An 18,829-nucleotide genomic window follows, 5' to 3' on the forward strand; every position below is an offset into this window, starting at 1 on the left:
ATTTTTCAGTATGTACAGCACTTACATAAAATTTTGCCGATTTTCACCAAAGGATGTTTGCATTCTTTAGTTACTGTGGTTTCTATAGCTCTACTTACGGTTTTTTTACCATACGATGCCAACTCTGGAGCGGATCAATATCGTATACTGAGGGTGCACTGTATATACTATACTTGCCCTTCACCTCCACCATAACTTTCTCTCCTACTCACCACTCTCATCTATGTTGATATATGTTCATTATGTTGAATAAAACAAATGTATAAAGTTCGAGGCCATTGTAGCATGAGTACAAGGACAATGCTGTACACAATGTCACCATGCATAATATATTTGCAGATAATTGTACAAAAATAACATTAGCACCAACTGTGGCAATTGCACAGTAAAATATAGTGTATAGTTGAGACTTGAGGAGTGGAAGTGGAGCATAAGGTACTCAGTAGATTTGCAGATGCTGTCATATACTCGATACCTACAGCATAAAACAGTATATAACAGCATATAACAGTATATAACAGCGTAAAACAGCATATAACAGCGTATAACAGACATTTAGTTTTTTGTACAGACAAGTCTGACATGTTTAGATGACAACACCATTTCTACAGGTAGGAAAATACAATTACCTGTTGTTCCCAATATAACTTTATTTTCTGCGCAGTTATACAGTTTACCCTAACTCTTTTATACTAATTGCTGGCTGACAGTACTGTACAGATCTCAGAGCTACCTACCTTTAATGGTGATTTACCACCAGAAGACTTGCTTCTAGATGTCGTGTTGGCTCTAGCTGTCGAGTCGGTTTTCCTCTTGGAATATTCGGCGTAGAATGAATTGTTTACCGGACTAGACTTGGGAGGTGAAAGTTTATCATGCGTAGAGAAACCGTTAACTAAAGGAGAATCGTTATTTGCAAAGCTTAACTGCGACTTTGCTGAGTGGGTTTTGTCGACAACAGCATTTCTTTGCCAAGTGTTGACAATTCTAGCAGGAGGTCGTTGATCCATACGCTTATATACTGCTGCAGCCTTAACCCAAGGGTCTTGACTGTTTGTATTCTGATCACTACTGTTACTAATGTCAGTGTTTGCCTTAGTCAGAGAATTTGTATTTCGGGAAGAATGTCGGTTGGGCGGCATTGCCTTGTTTGACGGTCTACCCGGTGCTGCAATCGTACCATAGTCTGAGTAGTGGTTCGTCTCATTGCCATGAACAAAGTGTGCATTACCGGACTGGTCATAGAGGATGTTCTCATAGCTGCAGCTCAAAAGTTTCTGGGCTCTTTCCAGACGTGTCGGTGCTGCGGTTTGTTTATGCCTACATATATTAACATCTTTATTAAGGTTTTCATTTAACTATAAAAAGACTAAAGTCTCTGCAATTTTTAGACCTCAAAAAACATCCATAGAATGAGCATCTAATTAAAGGGATAATTAGTTTCTAGATGAAGGTTTCTAAATGCACCTTTATCAAGTCGTGGTTGATGTTCTAAAAGTAAACATCTGGTATGTCGTGTTAGAGATTTAAATGCTTTTATTAATTTGTATGAAGCATTTGAGGCAAGCGCAGCAGTCTGGCAAAGCCAAGGGAAAGATCTGAGATAATACAACAGCTTAACACTAAGATCTAGGGATACGCACATCTACATCACTGCTATGCAAGATAGCGTCTCTATTTGGTTTAAAAAATTGCATGTTGTCTTGTAAGTATATCTTTATATCATCAACTTGTATTTTTTATAATATTTTATAATTCAACGTAACACAAACAAATGCATAAGTTTCAAGAAGCAGTGTTGCTAAAATCGACAACTTCATGATAATTCAGTGTATGCAGATAACTTACCCAGCTGACTTGAAATGACTGGAAATTGTCTTCTCATACGTGTCACCGGGAGAAATCCTCTCTTCATCGTTTGCCTTCAACCTGTTGAAAATATTAGTACAGTAGTAGTATTACTAGCCCACTCACTACGCTGGCTCCAAACACGATGCATAAGCTGAAATAAGAGTGCGTATCGAGAATTATTAGTTTAGTATGTTCTGCGCTCACCCATCTTATTCAGCTGACCTCTAAGGTGTACGCCTTTTACATTAGTAGCACCATCAGTCGTACAGAAGACAAGAAACTAAATATTATAAATAAACTGTATTTAAATTTCAACCCTTACACTATTCGCCATAGCTACAGCAGACAACATACAACCAGCACCAACTATAATTTCAGCAACAGCAAATAAAAACATTTATGTGTCCAGCAAGTTTAATAGGGGAATTCATTTCATAAACAACCGTTATGTCTTTTTACATCAAAACATAAATGTACTGGCTAGCATGCCATGCTCGGTTGGAAAGTTGTACCTCAAGTCCCAATGAGCTGTTTAACCAGTTTTTACTGAGATATTTAAGTCATCATGGGATTTGGTATGGGCGACAGTTGAGTATACACAATAATAGATGATGGCTGCAGAAACATGTAGATATACCTGATTGTTGTGTAACCAATTTGTCGAAGCTGCTTATTGGAGAGACCGTTGGTGTCTATCAGGCCAAAGTTAATATGTGATGCCATGTCATGTGAAATATTCCTTTTTGCAAAATTGTCTCTATAATCATAAAGGTGTAAGCAGTTAGCTTTTTCTCCCATCCCCTTCATTATTAAGTGTAGCTCTAATGTTAAGGTTGTAACATTGTTTTAAACAAATTTATGTCAACATTTGTAAGTAACAGTACTTCAACAAGAGAGAATCAACAAGGAAAAGTACTTATCCAATTTGATTATCGAGTTTAGTTTTGCAAGCATGCAATTCCAGATAGAAAGGTGCAAAAGAGCTACTGTGAGACCAATGCCGATGTATTATTGCACCATCATATGCCTCAGTGAGCACATGCACTATAAATAATTAAATGTCTGCAATTGTAAAGTACAAGTTAGCTTTTTCTCTGACATTTATTTCAAATAAAGTTGTAAGGTGAAGGTAGAAGCCGATGCAATATCATGTACAGTCGACACAATTTAGTATCGCAGTCAAAAGTCAGGTCTTATGATTAGTGAAACTTCATAAGGGAAGATAACTTCCTCTAAATTTAATCCTTTTTCCTACATATTACTGTATTAGCTGTTAATTAATATCTAGTTCAATAGCTTACTATGTTATCATGGGACAATATAGGTATACAGTGACATTCAATGCAAACAGATAGCCTATGCGCTCATCAACAATGAAAGGAATTGTTAACCGATAAGTTATATTCTAGTAACATCTTACAATTGATGCCAACTGTTTAACCATGATGAATTCATAACATGCTTTGATTGTCAAAACTAAATTGGATGCTCAATGTACTTGCCATAAAAATATGAGGAGGAAGAGCGGAACTAGGATTTATACACCAATAACTTTCTGCCAAACTATGGACAGAAAATTATTGTCTCAAAGTAAGCCGTGACAGCACGAAAGTGCCCTTACATCATAAAGCAATTGCTAATTACCTAAACTATACAAAAAGTAGTTTTTATAAGGGGTATGTTTAATAACATGTGCGCCTCTCACTAAATACCGGAATTAAAAATACCAGATTAGATTCAAATGTTCCTTAATTCTATGACATTAATTAGCTGTTGTATCTCATAATCGGGATATTTGCAAATTGAGGGTGGTTCCCATATCAGCCATGGCAACCCTGTAAAATTTGCACAGCAAAACAACGTAGCAAGAGGCTCGACAGCTTGCATTCCACTTAACGGCGATTAAATGGTTGAACTGCTATGGAAAGTCAAGATTGCTTCAAATATTGCGATTCTCAACAGAAGACAGAAGTCGATGTGTAGTTACCATATCGCCTGAGATAACCCAGTTCAGAGGATTTCGAAAAGACTTTGTCTGTGGTTCACTTGCAAAAATTAAGCTGCTATCAACTGTTGCAATCACTGCCAGCAGTTAACATCGGTATCCTGAGGGAAAGTTCCCCTTTCATCAGGATAGCTCGATGTTGCTTGCGGCTGATTTGGGAACCAGCCTTTATCGTGCTACAGCAGCTGTGATATAGCATGGAATACAAGTGTGGCCTTGCATATAGTGCAAGCGATGGTATTGTGCATTACATGATCACAATAAGCATGTTTATGCTCTGTTCTAACCTAATCTGCCTACTAGTTAGAGATCTTTGATTAGGAAAGGCAAATAGAAGTACTTACCGATAGCGTCTGTGCATACCAGAAGGAAGTACATCACTTAGAGGAGTAGAGACCTCAGAGCAGACTGACCTACAACAAGTGTCAAAAGCTTCAGCCATTTCTACCATCACTACAAAGGATTGGCTGTATTGCCAATAAACAAACCGAAATTCAAAAACAGGAAATACTCTCAATGACTTTAGATGAAGTAAGCTAACAATTGATTGGCTGTCAAACTATCAAACTGCTGATTAGATCCTTAGTCATGCCAAGCTCAGGTTTTATGCTAGCAGTTTAGTGGTTAATAGTTCAGAATATACTTACTTTTTAATGACTATATAGAGGTGATTTGCCAAAATGAGCTTGAACGTACATTTAAGCCTGATTTACACTTTTGTCACATTCATAAATAAATCATTTATTTATGAATGTGCCTTATGGTGCCTTTTAACACATCAGCGATGAAAAATGATAAGCATCATCTCAAATGCTTGAACGACAGCAAGAGAGATGGTAGGTGTAGGATAGGAATATGGACCGAGTTACGCTGAATGGTAAGACGCGTTCGTCACTCACCCTTCTCTCAAGGTCATGTCGTATCGGTTTCCCCTCCTCCTCCTGTGTGACACAGATTCTCCATCACTCGCGCTATCATAGCCCCTCTGATACCTGGTAATTAAACTTAGGATATAAGCAGACAACCTTTGCTTATCTTTTAAAGTAGACAATAGGTCTACAGAAAAAGAGGAGTCTTACCGGCGACGCCTTCTCCTAGACATTCCAGAACGTTCACTTTCATTGTCCGACTCTCTTCTATTGTACCTGTAACCAAGCAAATACTCAGCAACAGCATTTCAAGTCAGCCTCAAGCTTGCAAACCATTATATGATGATGTAACACATTCAGTTTCCAAATGTAAAGTTGGATTCTGACAACTGATGTAAGCTCTTGTACCACAGACAAATCTCTTGTAAGGTTCACCTTGATAGACATGTATTAGCTGGCTGCTGATGCATATTTGCTGAGGGACAACTTTACTGTTTTTAAACAAACATGAGTATTCTTGGTAGCTATCAGCTGCTTGCAGACTATTTTAGTCGTTCATGTCCGAAAGTACAGGTTTAAAATAAGTTAGTTTAAACATAAATTTAAAATAAGTTTTATTAAGTCTTATTCAAGCAGGTGTAGAGGAAATAAAAACTTAGCTTTTTATTGTTTGATATTAAATTATTACCAATAAAGTAATTACAAAAAACCATTAGGCAAACCTTTTCAAAGCTTAAAACAAAATGGCAATTTTTAAATTAATGGTCTGTAACGAAATCTATGCGAATTGTGTGTGCATCAACAATATTGAAAACCAAGTTAGTTAGAAGTGTGACACAGCATGACGAGCAGAGAGCTTAAGAGTCGTTTCCTCTTTCACAGAACAAAATGACTTCAGCTTGTGATGCACATATATGTGTAATAAATGCTTGAGCACAAATACTGCAAACCGATCATAGTGTATAACAATACTTTGATAGCTTGGAGCAATGTGATGAACAAAGACCACGCAGCATAATATAACCAGCCATGTTTCTAGCAATATATTACCCGTAGTAGTGAGACGGCTCATGGGAATCTTCATTCTCTACTGCTTTGTTGCTGTATAAAAATAATGCGCCTTGCACACTTATACTAATAATGGATATCTACTAATGCTTCGAAGAAATTGTCTTCTCATTTTGTGTGATAAGTGTCTTCCTTTTTCCTGAGTGGTAGCGAGTTTGTCATAAAATTAATGTATCTTCTGCGTCCTTCTCTATACCGTACACGCAAGATCAAAACTGTGAACACCAAATTCTGCGCACTAACTACCTACTCTGCACAACTACTCGACATTCAACAGCCTCTCATCATTTCTCAGCTGTCCAGGCACAAAAGCATATCTATAGACCCACATTAATGAACATTAATACTCAAACAAGAGGTGAAATTATGTCATCCTGCCTTAAACTATCGCTTGAACAGACACCAAAAACAGTAAGCCACAGGAGTTATAAAAATGTGAACAATTATTCGAAATAAAAAATTGTCAATAATCGTGCGCATCTGCTCCGTCTGAATAACAGTGACAAACAAAGGCAACGAATTACAATGAGGGGTGATGCACCCGATGATCAGTTTTGACGATGGGAAGTTCAATGGATGTATAGTCGGCATGTAGCACTTGATTACACCCACAGCTAAGCTGTTCAACAACAAAAACATGGCTTGAATATAGACAATGACAGGTTAATCTTTGCTTTGTCACCATAGTCCTATATTCCGCATAACTGTTGACAAACATATTGTCAAATTTAAGGATTAGAGATAATTAGGGTCTTTAGATTAAAACAACTCAGGTATTAGCGGAAGAACAAAAAACCAGGTAAAAACAGAAGTGATGTGTAAAGTTAAAAGTTAAATAATCAAGACTGTTTGACCTTGAAATGAAAAGAAAGTCTGGAAGGAGAGCAAGTGTTAGAGTCATGCAGAAAGCATTACAAGGAGCGCCATTAGCTAACATAAAGAAGGTGTGTATCTGCCTACCTCCTTTTTGTGTATAAGCTCTCTACTTCACTTCCGCTATCATTCCAGCCCATCTTTGATGGAAATTTCATCTTTTCACTTCTGACAGATCTGGGAGAATCTTTACCAGATGTGTACAAGCCTCTGCCAAATACAAACAGCTGATTGTGTCAGAGCAGAGGCTAAAAACTTATGCTGCACCAACTTATGATATAGCCTGTAATTCCACATGTGTGTGGAATTTTACGTAAGCATAGGTTTCCACCTGACTATACTTCTATTGCATAATTCCACATGCGTGTGACAATAGTGACATACGACAAGGTTTTGACTGACAAGTATTTCACTATTGCAATGTTGAAAACTTATTTCTCAGTTGAAGAAGTACATGATAAGATGACCATAATCTAGTTGATATTTCCACGCCTAGTGTGATACATGCAGATGCTAGCACTAAAAATTAAATAAAAAGTAAACAATTTCTTTCTTTCATCTTTATAAATTTTTTAATAGCTGCCTACCAACTAGTCAAAATCTGTAAAAATTTCAACTGATCATTAGACATAATCAATTGATTAAATTAGCTTTTTATTTCTCTTTACAAATGTGTTTCCTTAGTGAATCAATATATTTACCTACCGTATAACATGTGTCATGATCATTATTAAACGTCAATATTTCTCCAATTTCATATTGCTTAAGCGTATGTACAAGTTGTAGACTAATACATAGTAAATGAGCTAATTTAGTCAGGTTTCAACTCTTGACAATGTCTCTCACTGATACAATGCAGACATATGTCACCGTGATATACAAACCATCATGCAACTTTTACCAATCAATAAATTTATTGGATTTGGAGTTAAATGAGACATCTTAGATCAAATTCTTAGGAATTCATTTAGACAGTCACCCGATATGGGATACACACATCAAATAAGCAATGTATAGTATCTATGTCAGGCCTGATTTGTAGACAATCTAAATTTTTACCCAGAAGTATTATGAAACTAATATACATGTCCAACGCATTTATTAACTCTAAAATTAGTTACTAGAGTCATGAGGAAATGCTCCATTTTGTTATTTAAAAAAATACTAATATCACAAAAACGTCTGATACACATATTTAATAAACCACCAGTGACTTCATCTCGGTCCCTGTTTGTTCAGCTGTCTGTGTTGCCTGTTAATAAACTTTATTAGTATAAAATTCTCTTAATAGCTCATTCAAAGTTTTACTCAAGTGATGACAAAACAAAAAAAGATTTACACTTTAACACCAGATTTTTAGAAACCAGTTTACCTTTACCATTATTTTATACTGCTTCAGCGCAAAAAAATCGAATACAGAGTACCATCACAATGAAACAGTCTTACAATAGACCTATGCAAAACCTCTGCATTTACTAGTTTTAGAGTTAATGTTAAAAGCCATTTATTTGTCAAGCCTAGATTAATCTAGACCTGCTGTTTGAGTGTGCCAATTCCTGTGGATCCAGCGCCTCGACTAGTTGCAGTGCTACTGCGCACACGGGCCTCATCATGCCTTAACAAGTAGGAACTAAGCTTTCATTTATTTTGTTTAACTTAATCAATATTATAACTATATCTTCATTTTGATTAATGTTATATTTCTACCGATTGATGAAATAAAATACACACACACACCACACAAACCAATTAATTAATATAAAATATAGCCTAAGCTATGCAAACGTATTAGCCTACCTTTGAGATAGCCAAGACGGGTCAGCCTCAGGCACATATTCTAGCCCAAAGCTATTTGATAAACTTTTTAAATGACTAGATTGGGTCTGACTGATGGAATGTTCAGAGATCGTCTGTTGGCGTTTACTACTTGCTGACAGAAGCGCTGTCATCGATGCCGGGAGGCTATCACTTGCAGCACAGGTAGGCTGAGTAGGAAGAGGTGTGACAACTATCAAATACATAGCAAGCACTAAGCATCATTTTTTTCAATTTTTAATGGTCAGCCACAAAGAGTTCAGGTCAGTAGAATAACGTTTCACGCTCAGATCAATAGAGCTAAATTTAATTTCGTACAAGTACAGTCAAACCTTGATTTTACATACAAAATTTTCAACATTTGACATAAAATTGAAGCAAATATTAGACTCAACTATGCAATATCATCTGTTAGATTCTACGCTGTTCATATAATATTAATCAGCGAGTTATACCTTTTTTTTATAATTTTAAAACCAAGGGTCCCAGAAAAACTATTGCCACTAGTATTCGTGGTAAAAAAAGAAGTAATAAGACTTTTTTGAGATTAAAACAAAAAGCTACAGACAACCTTTTGGTTTTAATTCTTGAGAAAAAAGTGAAAGTGCTGCGAAGCAAAGAAAGCGAACAAAAATAATTAAATTAAATAAACCAAAAACATCAAATATAAAAAAAACTAGAAATAAGTTACCAAACAAAGTTTATGTAGTTTTAATTCGTTTTTTATTTCTATCAACACCTCTACCTAAGCACAGTTCATCCCCTGTATCATCAAGGCTAACGGAGAGATGACAATAAAAACCTTTTTATAGATTATTATGTTATCAGTTTAATTTTTACATACAATTTTATTTTCTAGCAGTTCTGCATAATGCATTATTGTAATGTTATATACAATATATCTGAAGAATTTATTATCAAGTTTTTGGATTGTAGAACGAATAAAATAGTATACAGTGTATTTATAAAAGAATATCTGTTTATACAACTAGCAAGTTTTGTCATCCAAAAAACCTTGAAATGCCATATGTCAAGGTTAGATTCTATTTAAAGAAAGACCGACTATCAGGTCAATTAGAAGTTACATTGTTACAAAGTATTATATTTACTGTGTAGTTGTTCTAGTTTGTCTATATCTACTACTAGCAATAACCAGGATTTCTTTCAGAGGCTGATTCTCAGGAACCGAATGGAGTTTGGAAACTAAATATTGTAGAGAACTATGGGAAGGCTCAGAGGACATGGGTGTGAAGTTTGCATGAAATCAGCCAAAAAATGTGAAAACGTATATTGTTTCCACAGACTAACAGACAGACACACACAATTACGAAGGGGATTTATTAATATTGATTACATTGACTGTGATAGTAAACCAATTCACTTACTAATAAGTAAATCCTTATTATAATAAGAGCCGTGTCCATCCACCTGTTTGATGCCACACTTAGAGGTAAGGAAAAAATAGCGCATCACATGGGAATCAAACTCGTATTTTCAACTTCATGGACCAACACACTAGCCACTGCCCCGCGCAGCCACTTGGCAACATTTTGGAATAATTATGTATACGTATTAATAATAGTCATTAGACTCATTGCACATCATGATCTCTGAAGATGCACAGGACAGAAAGCGCGCGCTGATGTTAATTTAAAGAAGATACATGTAAATATCTATTAAGATCTCAAGGCTGGTTGGCTTCAGTACTTTTTAAGTTAGCCTACAGTTTCCAGAATTTGTTCATGTTCACCATCATCTGACGCAGATATAGTATCCATCAGCCCGAACATTTTGCAACTTTTTTCCTACTAGCTTTTTCTAATCTTTATGCCTGTAAAAGCCCACCATCTTCGTTGCAATGCTAGTGCGCGACATCGAGGCAATGTTATCCAAGGTGAGCGAGCGAGCTCACCTGCGATATGATTGGGCACAGAAGGGGAAGTACTGATATCGGTAGCTTTGCTTCGTCTCCGCTCTTGTCGCTGACTTCTAGTGCGCGTGACGGTCTGAGAAGTGCTTTCAGGAGCGGAGAGAGCCAACTCCTTTTCCGTCCTGCCACTGTCATGACATTATAAAACAGGCATTATGTCTTAGATTATACTGTTGCAGCAATGACAATGGTGACAATGAAAAGATGTTTCTCCTAACAGCACGCATGAATGTGAGAAAGCATGACATTCATGGATTAGAGAAATGCTTATAGAATCAATTAAAATACATTCGTGACAGAAACCATTGCTTCTGCGCGCGAGCAAACAAACATCCAAACAGACAGTATTTATGAGTTTGCTCTATGTTAACAGTTTTGCATCTGCAAGAAGAAGAATAAAAGAATGCCGAATCCTCCGTGAAATGAAAAGCGGTTGATTAGAAATGCTTTCCACCAAGTAAGTGAACAGCAAACCTTGCTTCAGTCTCCCAGCTAGCTAAATAGATATACAAACTAACTCAGTAAGTGCACAACCACAGAGTGGACTCAAGAAATATTTGTATTTTTTTATATATATTTATATATTATTTACATATTCTATATAACATTATCTTTACTATAATTTTTACTATAATAAGAGCCGTGCTCATCCGTCTGTCCAAAGCCAGTCTAAGAGCATTAGGAAAAAAGATTGCATTGCATGTGAATTGAACATGCATCTTTGGATTCACAGCCAAGTGCACTACCATCTGCACCACTCAAACACCTTTTCTACACCCAACAATAATTGTGGACATAGTTATTACACATGACGATATCTCCCCCTCCCAATCATGATACTGGTATAATAATTATGCAGGTAAAAGTCAAGTATGTTGTTGCTTATAGCTAAACATGTGAACACTGGTACGAAGAAACAATCTTACATGCTACTGACTGGGCACTTATCGAGCAAGCTGGCCAAATTTCTGTGTCCATGAGGTTTACCAGAAACTTTTAGCTGATTACTACCAGCTATTGCTTAATATTACATTCTTGAAATACAAAGAAAAGAAACTGGTATATGTATCCTTACCTGTATCTGAACTTGGAACCAAAGTGGAACAAATCACTGAAGACTTTGCTAGTTAGCTCCACCTGCGCAAGACGGAAAAATGCGTGGTGCTCGATACAGCACTTCCAGAAGCTCTTACACGACTCCTTCGTCTCAAAGAAAAAGTAATAGCTCATCTCATTCCCCTGCAATACCATGATATCTCTGGATCAAAATTGTATACCCAATACATATGTCGGTTTGTCTATGTGTTGCAACATACCAACATTAAATGTATGAACAATGGACAACACAGAGAGATTAGTGCACCCGGGTCAGTGATCCACAGGCTAGGGTTCATGTCTCGTAACATGTGACAGTAAGAGCATCGAAACATCACTCCTGTGCTACATTTGTACCTTGCCATGCTGTGAGCATGGCAAGTAGGCATTTTTCTTTTCTGATGCTGCTAATACTAAGTGTTAGGCCTGTATAAAACAGTTGACCAGTTCTCCAAAGATTGCAATGCAATGGGCCATACTAGAATGTTTAATAAAAAGCATTATGGTCTAATTAAATAAACTAAATTTGCCTAAGAATTATGCGCTAGCACAAAATATTTGAACACACTGCATAAAAAAGTGACAAAACAAATCAAGATAAAGCATTGATGGAGTGATTAAATTCAGATAGAATATTTAAATTCTCTTTTAAAATTACTAGCAGCATACTGTCTTAGTCTAATGACTGGTGTGACGTTAGATGCAGCGACAGTGCAAACTTAATAACAAATATATTAAAATATTGTTAATAAAATTAAATACTTATCTTTGAGGGAATATGAAGACTACAATGCAATTATATTCATCAGAAGTTTGTGTACTTACCTTTTTATCTTGAACTTTTAAGGTAATTCTTTTGCCTTTAAATGTGATGTCATTTATCCTTGGCCTAAAGTATATACATTGTAATTGTGTATAAATTGGCTAAGAACAGAAGTGAATCAAATAATAAACATACTACAGATAGCTGATCTTAGAGCATCAATTATAAAGGGTAGACAGAGAGTCAGGAAGTCAACATATAACTAGTAATACCTACCAGAAATAGAGGTTGACTTTAGCCTTCTGTCTATAAATAACCACACCGGATGGAGTGAGACCTATGTAATATTCTGCATCTCCCGCACCCTGTAATCGTCAGGAAATGGTCATGAATTTATTCTATCTTTTTAAGCTATACATAAGGTTTTACTAAAGGCAGTTAGCCTCTAACTGGTAGTAAATGGTAAGCCTCGAGTCTCTCTATGATTCAAGTAAGTAGTACACCTCAAGTCTTTCTAAGATTCAAGTAAGTGGTACACATCAAGTCTCTCTAAGAGTTAAGTGGTACACACCAAGTCTCTATAAGACTCATGTTAAGGAGTTCTATAAGAGGATTGGGTATTTCTTAAGCACCAACTATACCATAATATCATAGAAATTCAGGTAACCTATTTATAGAATAAACCACATCAGCATCCATACTAGTGAATGCTAAAAACAAAGTGCTGTCTGGATAGTCCATTTAAATTGCTACAGAACTTAAGGCAGCACAATTGTGGTTGCGTCAAATTTGAGTTGATTTTAAAAGAAAGTCTTTTTTTGTCTATCAGTTGATATGTTGTTTGTTGTGTTAGGCGATCTCATTGTCAAGATATTTGAAAGTTAAAATGCCTTTACAGAGCATTCATTGATGTTTTGTGTGATGGAACTTCGCCAGTAAAAATGTGGTACCGTGACTGGGTGGAGGTCGACTCCATACATTTCCTGCCACTTCATCTTATCCAAGTACATGTACTCGCATGTCGAGGGATGCAGGCCTCTACAACAGAACACCTCTGTGTTTATTATGATGCAGACTTATATGGTGAAATGTATGTAGTATGGTGTTATCCAATAGGCTTGTATTTACTCACATATTGTGCAAATATGTATCTAACCATACAAAGTTGAGCAGACGCATACAAATGTGTTTGTAGGGAACTATTACAGGCATTTAATACCGGAGTTTGCTCCTAATTTCACATTAGCAACTTGGATGTTTGTAGAAAAGTTTGCTGCATGGACTGAGTCAGTTACCACCAACATTGGTATGGGCAGGCCATATGCATGTACTAATATTTCTGAAAATTATGGTTTATAAATAAATTTCATCTTTTTTGTATTAATAGGCTAATCATGACAACAGAATTTCATGGTCTTATTGCTTGATAAAATAAAATAAAAATTATTTAAGAAGTGATGCCTTCCTGACACCACCAATTGACTTAATATTCAGCCTGATGAATGCTGGTCAGGGACTTGTTCCTATCAGGTACATAAGAGGTACAAGAGGTACTTTTTTCAAATGAAACCAAAGACTTCTAACCATGAATGGTTAAGTATTCTCACAGCATGCATCTGGTACTGTTAGTACTCACATCAACTTCTGGTGATTCAAAGCAATCGCTTGCTCCAGCTCCTCAGACTGATGTGGGACTAGCCTTAGTTCTGATACATACCCTAATGTGTGAGCCTCGGGGCTGTAGTCACCCAACTCGGCTGCAATCCATACAAAATATTAGCTAATCAGAGGCCATTTAAATTAAGAACCATGCAGCGTATTCAGATCTTTTTATAGATAGTAGGATGAATAATGAAGCAGCTAAGACTCACACTGAATGACAAGAGAGCAGAGTTCTACCAGGTGATCAAATGCCAGTGTAATCCTTCCATTTAGCACGTCGCGTTTAAGTTGAAGGAAGAACTGGTACCTGCAGAACAAGAGATTAGATCTTGCCAAAACTTTAACATTACGAATTTATGTCATGCAGTCTTCACAGTATGCACTAGAGAAGTATTCCTGCAAGGATCAGGTGTTAGCATCGTAGAGACAAAACCATGAGCAGGTTTTAGTAGCTGTAGATGTTTTAGCAGTTGTTGATATGTTTAGTACAGACAACCAATAGCAGTATAGAAAGATTGTATGAACCTGCATTCATAGCCCTAGTCCCTTTTCGTGTGCCATGTTCATGGCTTGTTGAAAAAGAGAAAGTAAGCGTTACAACTGGAGCGTGTTTTGATTTAAAAAAAACCTCATTTTCCAAATTACAATTTCTATAGATGACTACATTACCACATTGAAAATATTTGATCGCGCTATACATGATTTGCTGTGTATGTTGTAGATGTTTGTACCAACAAATACTAGTATATCTTTGATGGGCTACTACACTAACACAATTCTGTACTCACATACTTTTATCAACTAACCTTGGCTGACAGCAAGTAATAAGATTGGCCATGATCAAAAGTCAAAACATATTACCTTGTAATTTCCTCTTTAAGTTTGCAAGGGTCTGTGGCATAGAACTTGACACCGAAGTAAAGCTTCACTGGATTGGTATGAAGGCCGTAGCCTGTAAGACAGCATGCAGTCAGTTTGAATGGATTTAGACCAAGTTTACAGGATGCATGATAATTCACTAATATTATTGGGAAATACTTGAGTGATCCCTTAGCGAAGGTCACGGCTGTGAGGCTAAATCATTGAGGTAGTGAATAGACTAACGACGTGAAGGAAGACGCTTGTGAATGAATAGATATCAACTTACGCTTTATTTCTCTCATCAACGCTTTCTGTAAATCCAACCAATGCTGCAACAATAGACAAAAATAGATTTCTATTAATTGTAATTGTTTGCAGGAAATGAGCGATTAGCAGTGGTGATGATTCGGTATGAGACCTCCTACGGGCCACTTCATAAAGTCCTTATATAAAGTTCTAAAGATTAACTAGCATAAAAACAATTCTCAGCCAATAGCGACAGACGACATGCATTCTTCTTGAAACAAGATACATTCAGGCATAACAGCATATTTAACAACTAAATAATAATATTACTTATACTAGTAGGCAGTAGGTAGCCCGGCGATGCCTGGGATTTCTTTCATTATCAATCAGATAGTTTGCAGGTAGGTTTTTAAGCGGCTGGTTCATAGGAACTAGATGGAGTTTAGAAACCAAATATTTTAACAGCCTGGCAGAAGAGACAGATGATATGCATGTGAAGTTTGGTAGAGATCGGCCAAAAATGTGAAAACGCTATGCGTTTTCACATTTTTGGCCGATCTCCACATAAACCATGGAGTTTATTAATATAGATGAGCAAATAAAAATTTTACCCTCATAATTCCTCCTAGTAAATTAAGCGATAAGAAAATGTTTTAAAGCTGTTTTTCATTCTCATCAGATTAAGAAAATGATTTGAATGCACAGTAAGAACTCATGAGTTCCCCCTTGCTTTAATGGCCTTCTACGATACTAGATATCTTCAGGTCAGCTGACCTCCTAGGCCAACATTTAGTATGCTTTATCGAATATATTGCGGCATGGTGCAACCAGGTGCTGTGTGACACATCGCCATCATTACTAGAGCTTTAAACGCTGCACACTGGTTCACAGCGAGGCAGCGTAAGCAATAAACGAGTGGCACATTTCCCAATACTTTGCATCAACACGCAGTCTATGGAAAGGCTCTCCATACTGAGGGCTGATTTATTGATTATTTTGATGAGCTGTAAAACTTGCACCAAGATAGCTAAAACATTTAGCTTTACACCCCAATTTACTATGACCATGCACTCTCGTAAGGGTTTACTCATAATACACAAACACAGGCACATCAAACTAGTGACCACTCAAATTAGCAGTGCTGCAGGTGTTAATCTGGTGATGTCATCGGGTCAAAAACTGCAGGTGTTAAACTGGTGATGTCATCGGGTCAAAAACTCACCGATATCTTGGTCTGTCCCAAGAGCCTTAGCCCGAAATAATCTGTCTCTGAGATGTTAAGATATTTGCAAACCTCATCCAACAGTACTTGACCTTTGCTGTGTTTCTGCAATGCCAGAAAATATATATTTAGGAAACACATCTAATCATTGTATTAGAACAGAGTTGTTCGACCAGGTAAGTCGATTAGCCTGTGAACTCTTTATTCCGCTGCCTTGAAAGATTAACATCAAAGCTCACCAATTATAGGTATTTGGCAGTATTTTAGACACTATTGACTTTTGCCTTAGTGTAAAAAGTTTGTGAAAAAAACTTAAAACATATGAACACTACAACTAGAACTAGATGATTAAAAGGAGGCAGCAGACCTACAATGTGCCATAATATTATTACAGGATCCTATATGCTACATTTTGTTACATAAAACACGAGAAGTCACGAATGGTACAACAAAATGCTAATTAGAAATTGTTTCTCCTGCCAACCTTGACTCGTATATTGTAAGACGTGTCATCCAGCAGAGCCACTTGGCAGGATATGGTTCCTTTTTTCCCAGTTCCTTCTTGGCTGAAACAGCTCAGAGTTACCATGATAACGTGTGTGCCCACTAGATGTTGAATTCTCTTCGCTAGACAATCTGTAGCAACCAATCATAAACCCTCTAAGCTAATGCGTAGGCCAAACACTGTTTATGGCTTTCATATGCAGCGCATACATGTATAAATCAGCACCTAGCCCGAGGACAATATTAGCTATGCTATTCTCTAATGATATAAATTTCTTTAAATTCAAAAGGAGAAGATAGTAGAGGGCGAGGAAGCATTAAATATTTATGTAGGTGTTTGCAGGTTAATGACTATATTTAAAATAGCTATAATAAGCACACAAAATTTAGAACTCATATCTATATGTAATCAAAGCAAACTTGGCACTAAGGCTAGGTTAAAGAAACACAGCTACACCTGAAGTATTATCAGATGGTTGAGTGCAAAGAGCATGTCTTTACCCGAGGGAACACAGTAGTGGGCCAAAGCTATGACCAACTGCTAGGTTTGATGAGTAGCTATTGTGTCTACACTAAGCTAGGAGAAGATCGTAATTATCTCCCAGTTTGTTCCAACAGCACCACCTGAGAAGTTGTTATCGGACTTTAACAGAGGTACTCGCATGTGACAAGGATATTGAATGACAGGCGACAATATTCTAACAGAATTGAAAAATCAAAAAAATCAATTTTTGTGCTATGGCCAAGCTCTGCTAGAGGTATTGCAACAATAAAGCATTAATGATAAAATATCACATTATGTATGAATGACTAAAAACGACTTGGCTCAATCAAGCCAGAAGTGACAATACAAGCAGGTACTTGTGTAAAATGTCAAGTAGGTAATATAAACATCAGCGAAAGAAGGAGCTCACAAATACCACTCGAGGTAAGATTATGTCAGCACTTTAGGCTGACAAGCAAGTCAAAAAGTGTCAGAATGGTTAGCGATACTCGAGGTCTGCGCAGGCAAGATAGTATACCATTACTCACCTGTTCTACAACTTAGACAGGCGCAGCAGGTAAAACTACACTCGAGGTAGAGCTGAACTTGAATTGAACTTGCAGGTAGAACTGCACTCTTTTCAGCTTTATAATGATGACCAATTTCGATTACCCCAAACACTACCTCAACCCGCTAATGGACTGTTAATTTTAGTGGAGAGGATAGCGGATAATACACCGACATTAGCAGCTAGCTGTTTGTCACAAGATTGAGCTTTGGTAAACATAATTAACATCAACAAAAGTGGTTTTATTTGAACAGCACCGCAGTCAAAACATCACATTTGTGATGCTCAATTAAACCTACCTGCATGCATTTGTATTGTTTATTACCAAACTGATGTGAGCATTCTAAACATGACTTTACCAAAGAGCATACTTTTAAATAAGTTGGCAGTTGCTAGCTCGGATCTGCTAAGTTCGCACCTTTTTAAATAATGAACGGATTCAAATGGTTACACATTAATTCTCAAGTCTCAGCTGTGACCACACAGGCTACTCATAATGTTATCATTTTGGTTTCGAACTTTTTGTCGTGGGTAAAGCTGTAGACAGCTAGATTTCGTACACTTTACTTAACAAGATGATGGCAATGCTTAACAGGCTCAGTAAACTTCACACGAATGTCCAACATTACACAGAGCTATTTGAACAGCCCAATTCAATATAACTTACCTTCAAATATGGATGAACATTTGCAAACTTGCTACCAGTTGGGCTGCATGCAACAGCAAACCTTTGCATCCATGTCCATATTTTCAGCAAGCGTGAAACAATCACTCTGTAAACTGCATGCGTTGGCACAAGCTGGATAATTAATGGAAGCAAAAAATACAATAGCTCGCATTCACCTCGCGTATCAATAATTCACACATTGAACAAAAGAGCACAACTACCTATTTCTTTTGTGATGTTTTAGATTGGTGTTGTTTATAGGATTAAGGCAGCTGATATGCACTAGCTTTTACTATTCGCTAAGCCTTGATAAAGTTTCAGCGGAATTATTGCTGCTACTCCAAAA

At 36.8% G+C, this 18,829-nt stretch overlaps 2 protein-coding genes across 2 annotated transcripts; both read right to left on the reverse strand.

Annotated features, from left to right (window-relative positions):
* Positions 1 to 460: 460 nt before the first annotated feature.
* Positions 461 to 13,264, reverse strand: LOC137393900 (band 4.1-like protein 4). Its single transcript, XM_068080613.1, has 14 exons — positions 13,220 to 13,264; positions 12,546 to 12,634; positions 12,332 to 12,395; positions 11,487 to 11,650; positions 10,394 to 10,539; positions 8,464 to 8,674; positions 6,754 to 6,876; positions 6,057 to 6,110; positions 4,936 to 5,001; positions 4,756 to 4,848; positions 4,201 to 4,269; positions 1,849 to 1,929; positions 738 to 1,320; positions 461 to 475 (listed from the first exon to the last, which is right to left on the reverse strand). The coding sequence occupies exons 1-14, from the start codon at positions 13,262 to 13,264 to the stop codon at positions 461 to 463; spliced, it is 1,803 nt and encodes a 600-aa protein (XP_067936714.1).
* A 637-nt stretch (positions 13,265 to 13,901) lies between these two features.
* On the reverse strand, positions 13,902 to 16,859 carry LOC137393901 (band 4.1-like protein 4A). Its single transcript, XM_068080614.1, has 6 exons — positions 16,745 to 16,859; positions 16,261 to 16,365; positions 15,079 to 15,121; positions 14,793 to 14,883; positions 14,141 to 14,238; positions 13,902 to 14,026 (listed from the first exon to the last, which is right to left on the reverse strand). Exons 1-6 carry the CDS (start codon positions 16,847 to 16,849, stop codon positions 13,902 to 13,904), a joined length of 567 nt encoding a protein of 188 aa, XP_067936715.1. The 5' UTR covers positions 16,850 to 16,859.
* Between the last annotated feature and the right edge of the window lie 1,970 nt (positions 16,860 to 18,829).

Source organism: Watersipora subatra, chromosome 4 (genome assembly GCF_963576615.1).
Source record: "Watersipora subatra chromosome 4, tzWatSuba1.1, whole genome shotgun sequence".
Lineage (NCBI taxonomy): Eukaryota > Metazoa > Bryozoa > Gymnolaemata > Cheilostomatida > Watersiporidae > Watersipora > Watersipora subatra.

Bases quoted from the DNA above. Each gene is read 5' to 3' on its own strand.
- LOC137393900 (XM_068080613.1), bottom strand. From the start codon at position 13,264: ATGAAGTGGCAGGAAATGTATGGAGTCGACCTCCACCCAGTCACG. The intron at 12,396-12,545 runs GTAGGTATTACT...TATATACTTTAG, and splicing joins AAAGTCAACCTCTATTTCTG to GCCAAGGATAAATGACATCA. The intron at 4,270-4,755 runs GTGAGTGACGAA...CACTTGTTGTAG, and splicing joins GACATGACCTTGAGAGAAGG to GTCAGTCTGCTCTGAGGTCT.
- LOC137393901 (XM_068080614.1), bottom strand. From the start codon at position 16,849: ATGGTAACTCTGAGCTGTTTCAGCCAAGAAGGAACTGGGAAAAAAGGA. The intron at 15,122-16,260 runs GTGAGTTTTTGA...CTATTGTTGCAG, and splicing joins TGGGACAGACCAAGATATCG to CATTGGTTGGATTTACAGAA. The intron at 14,027-14,140 runs GTGAGTCTTAGC...TATGGATTGCAG, and splicing joins CTGCTCTCTTGTCATTCAGT to CCGAGTTGGGTGACTACAGC.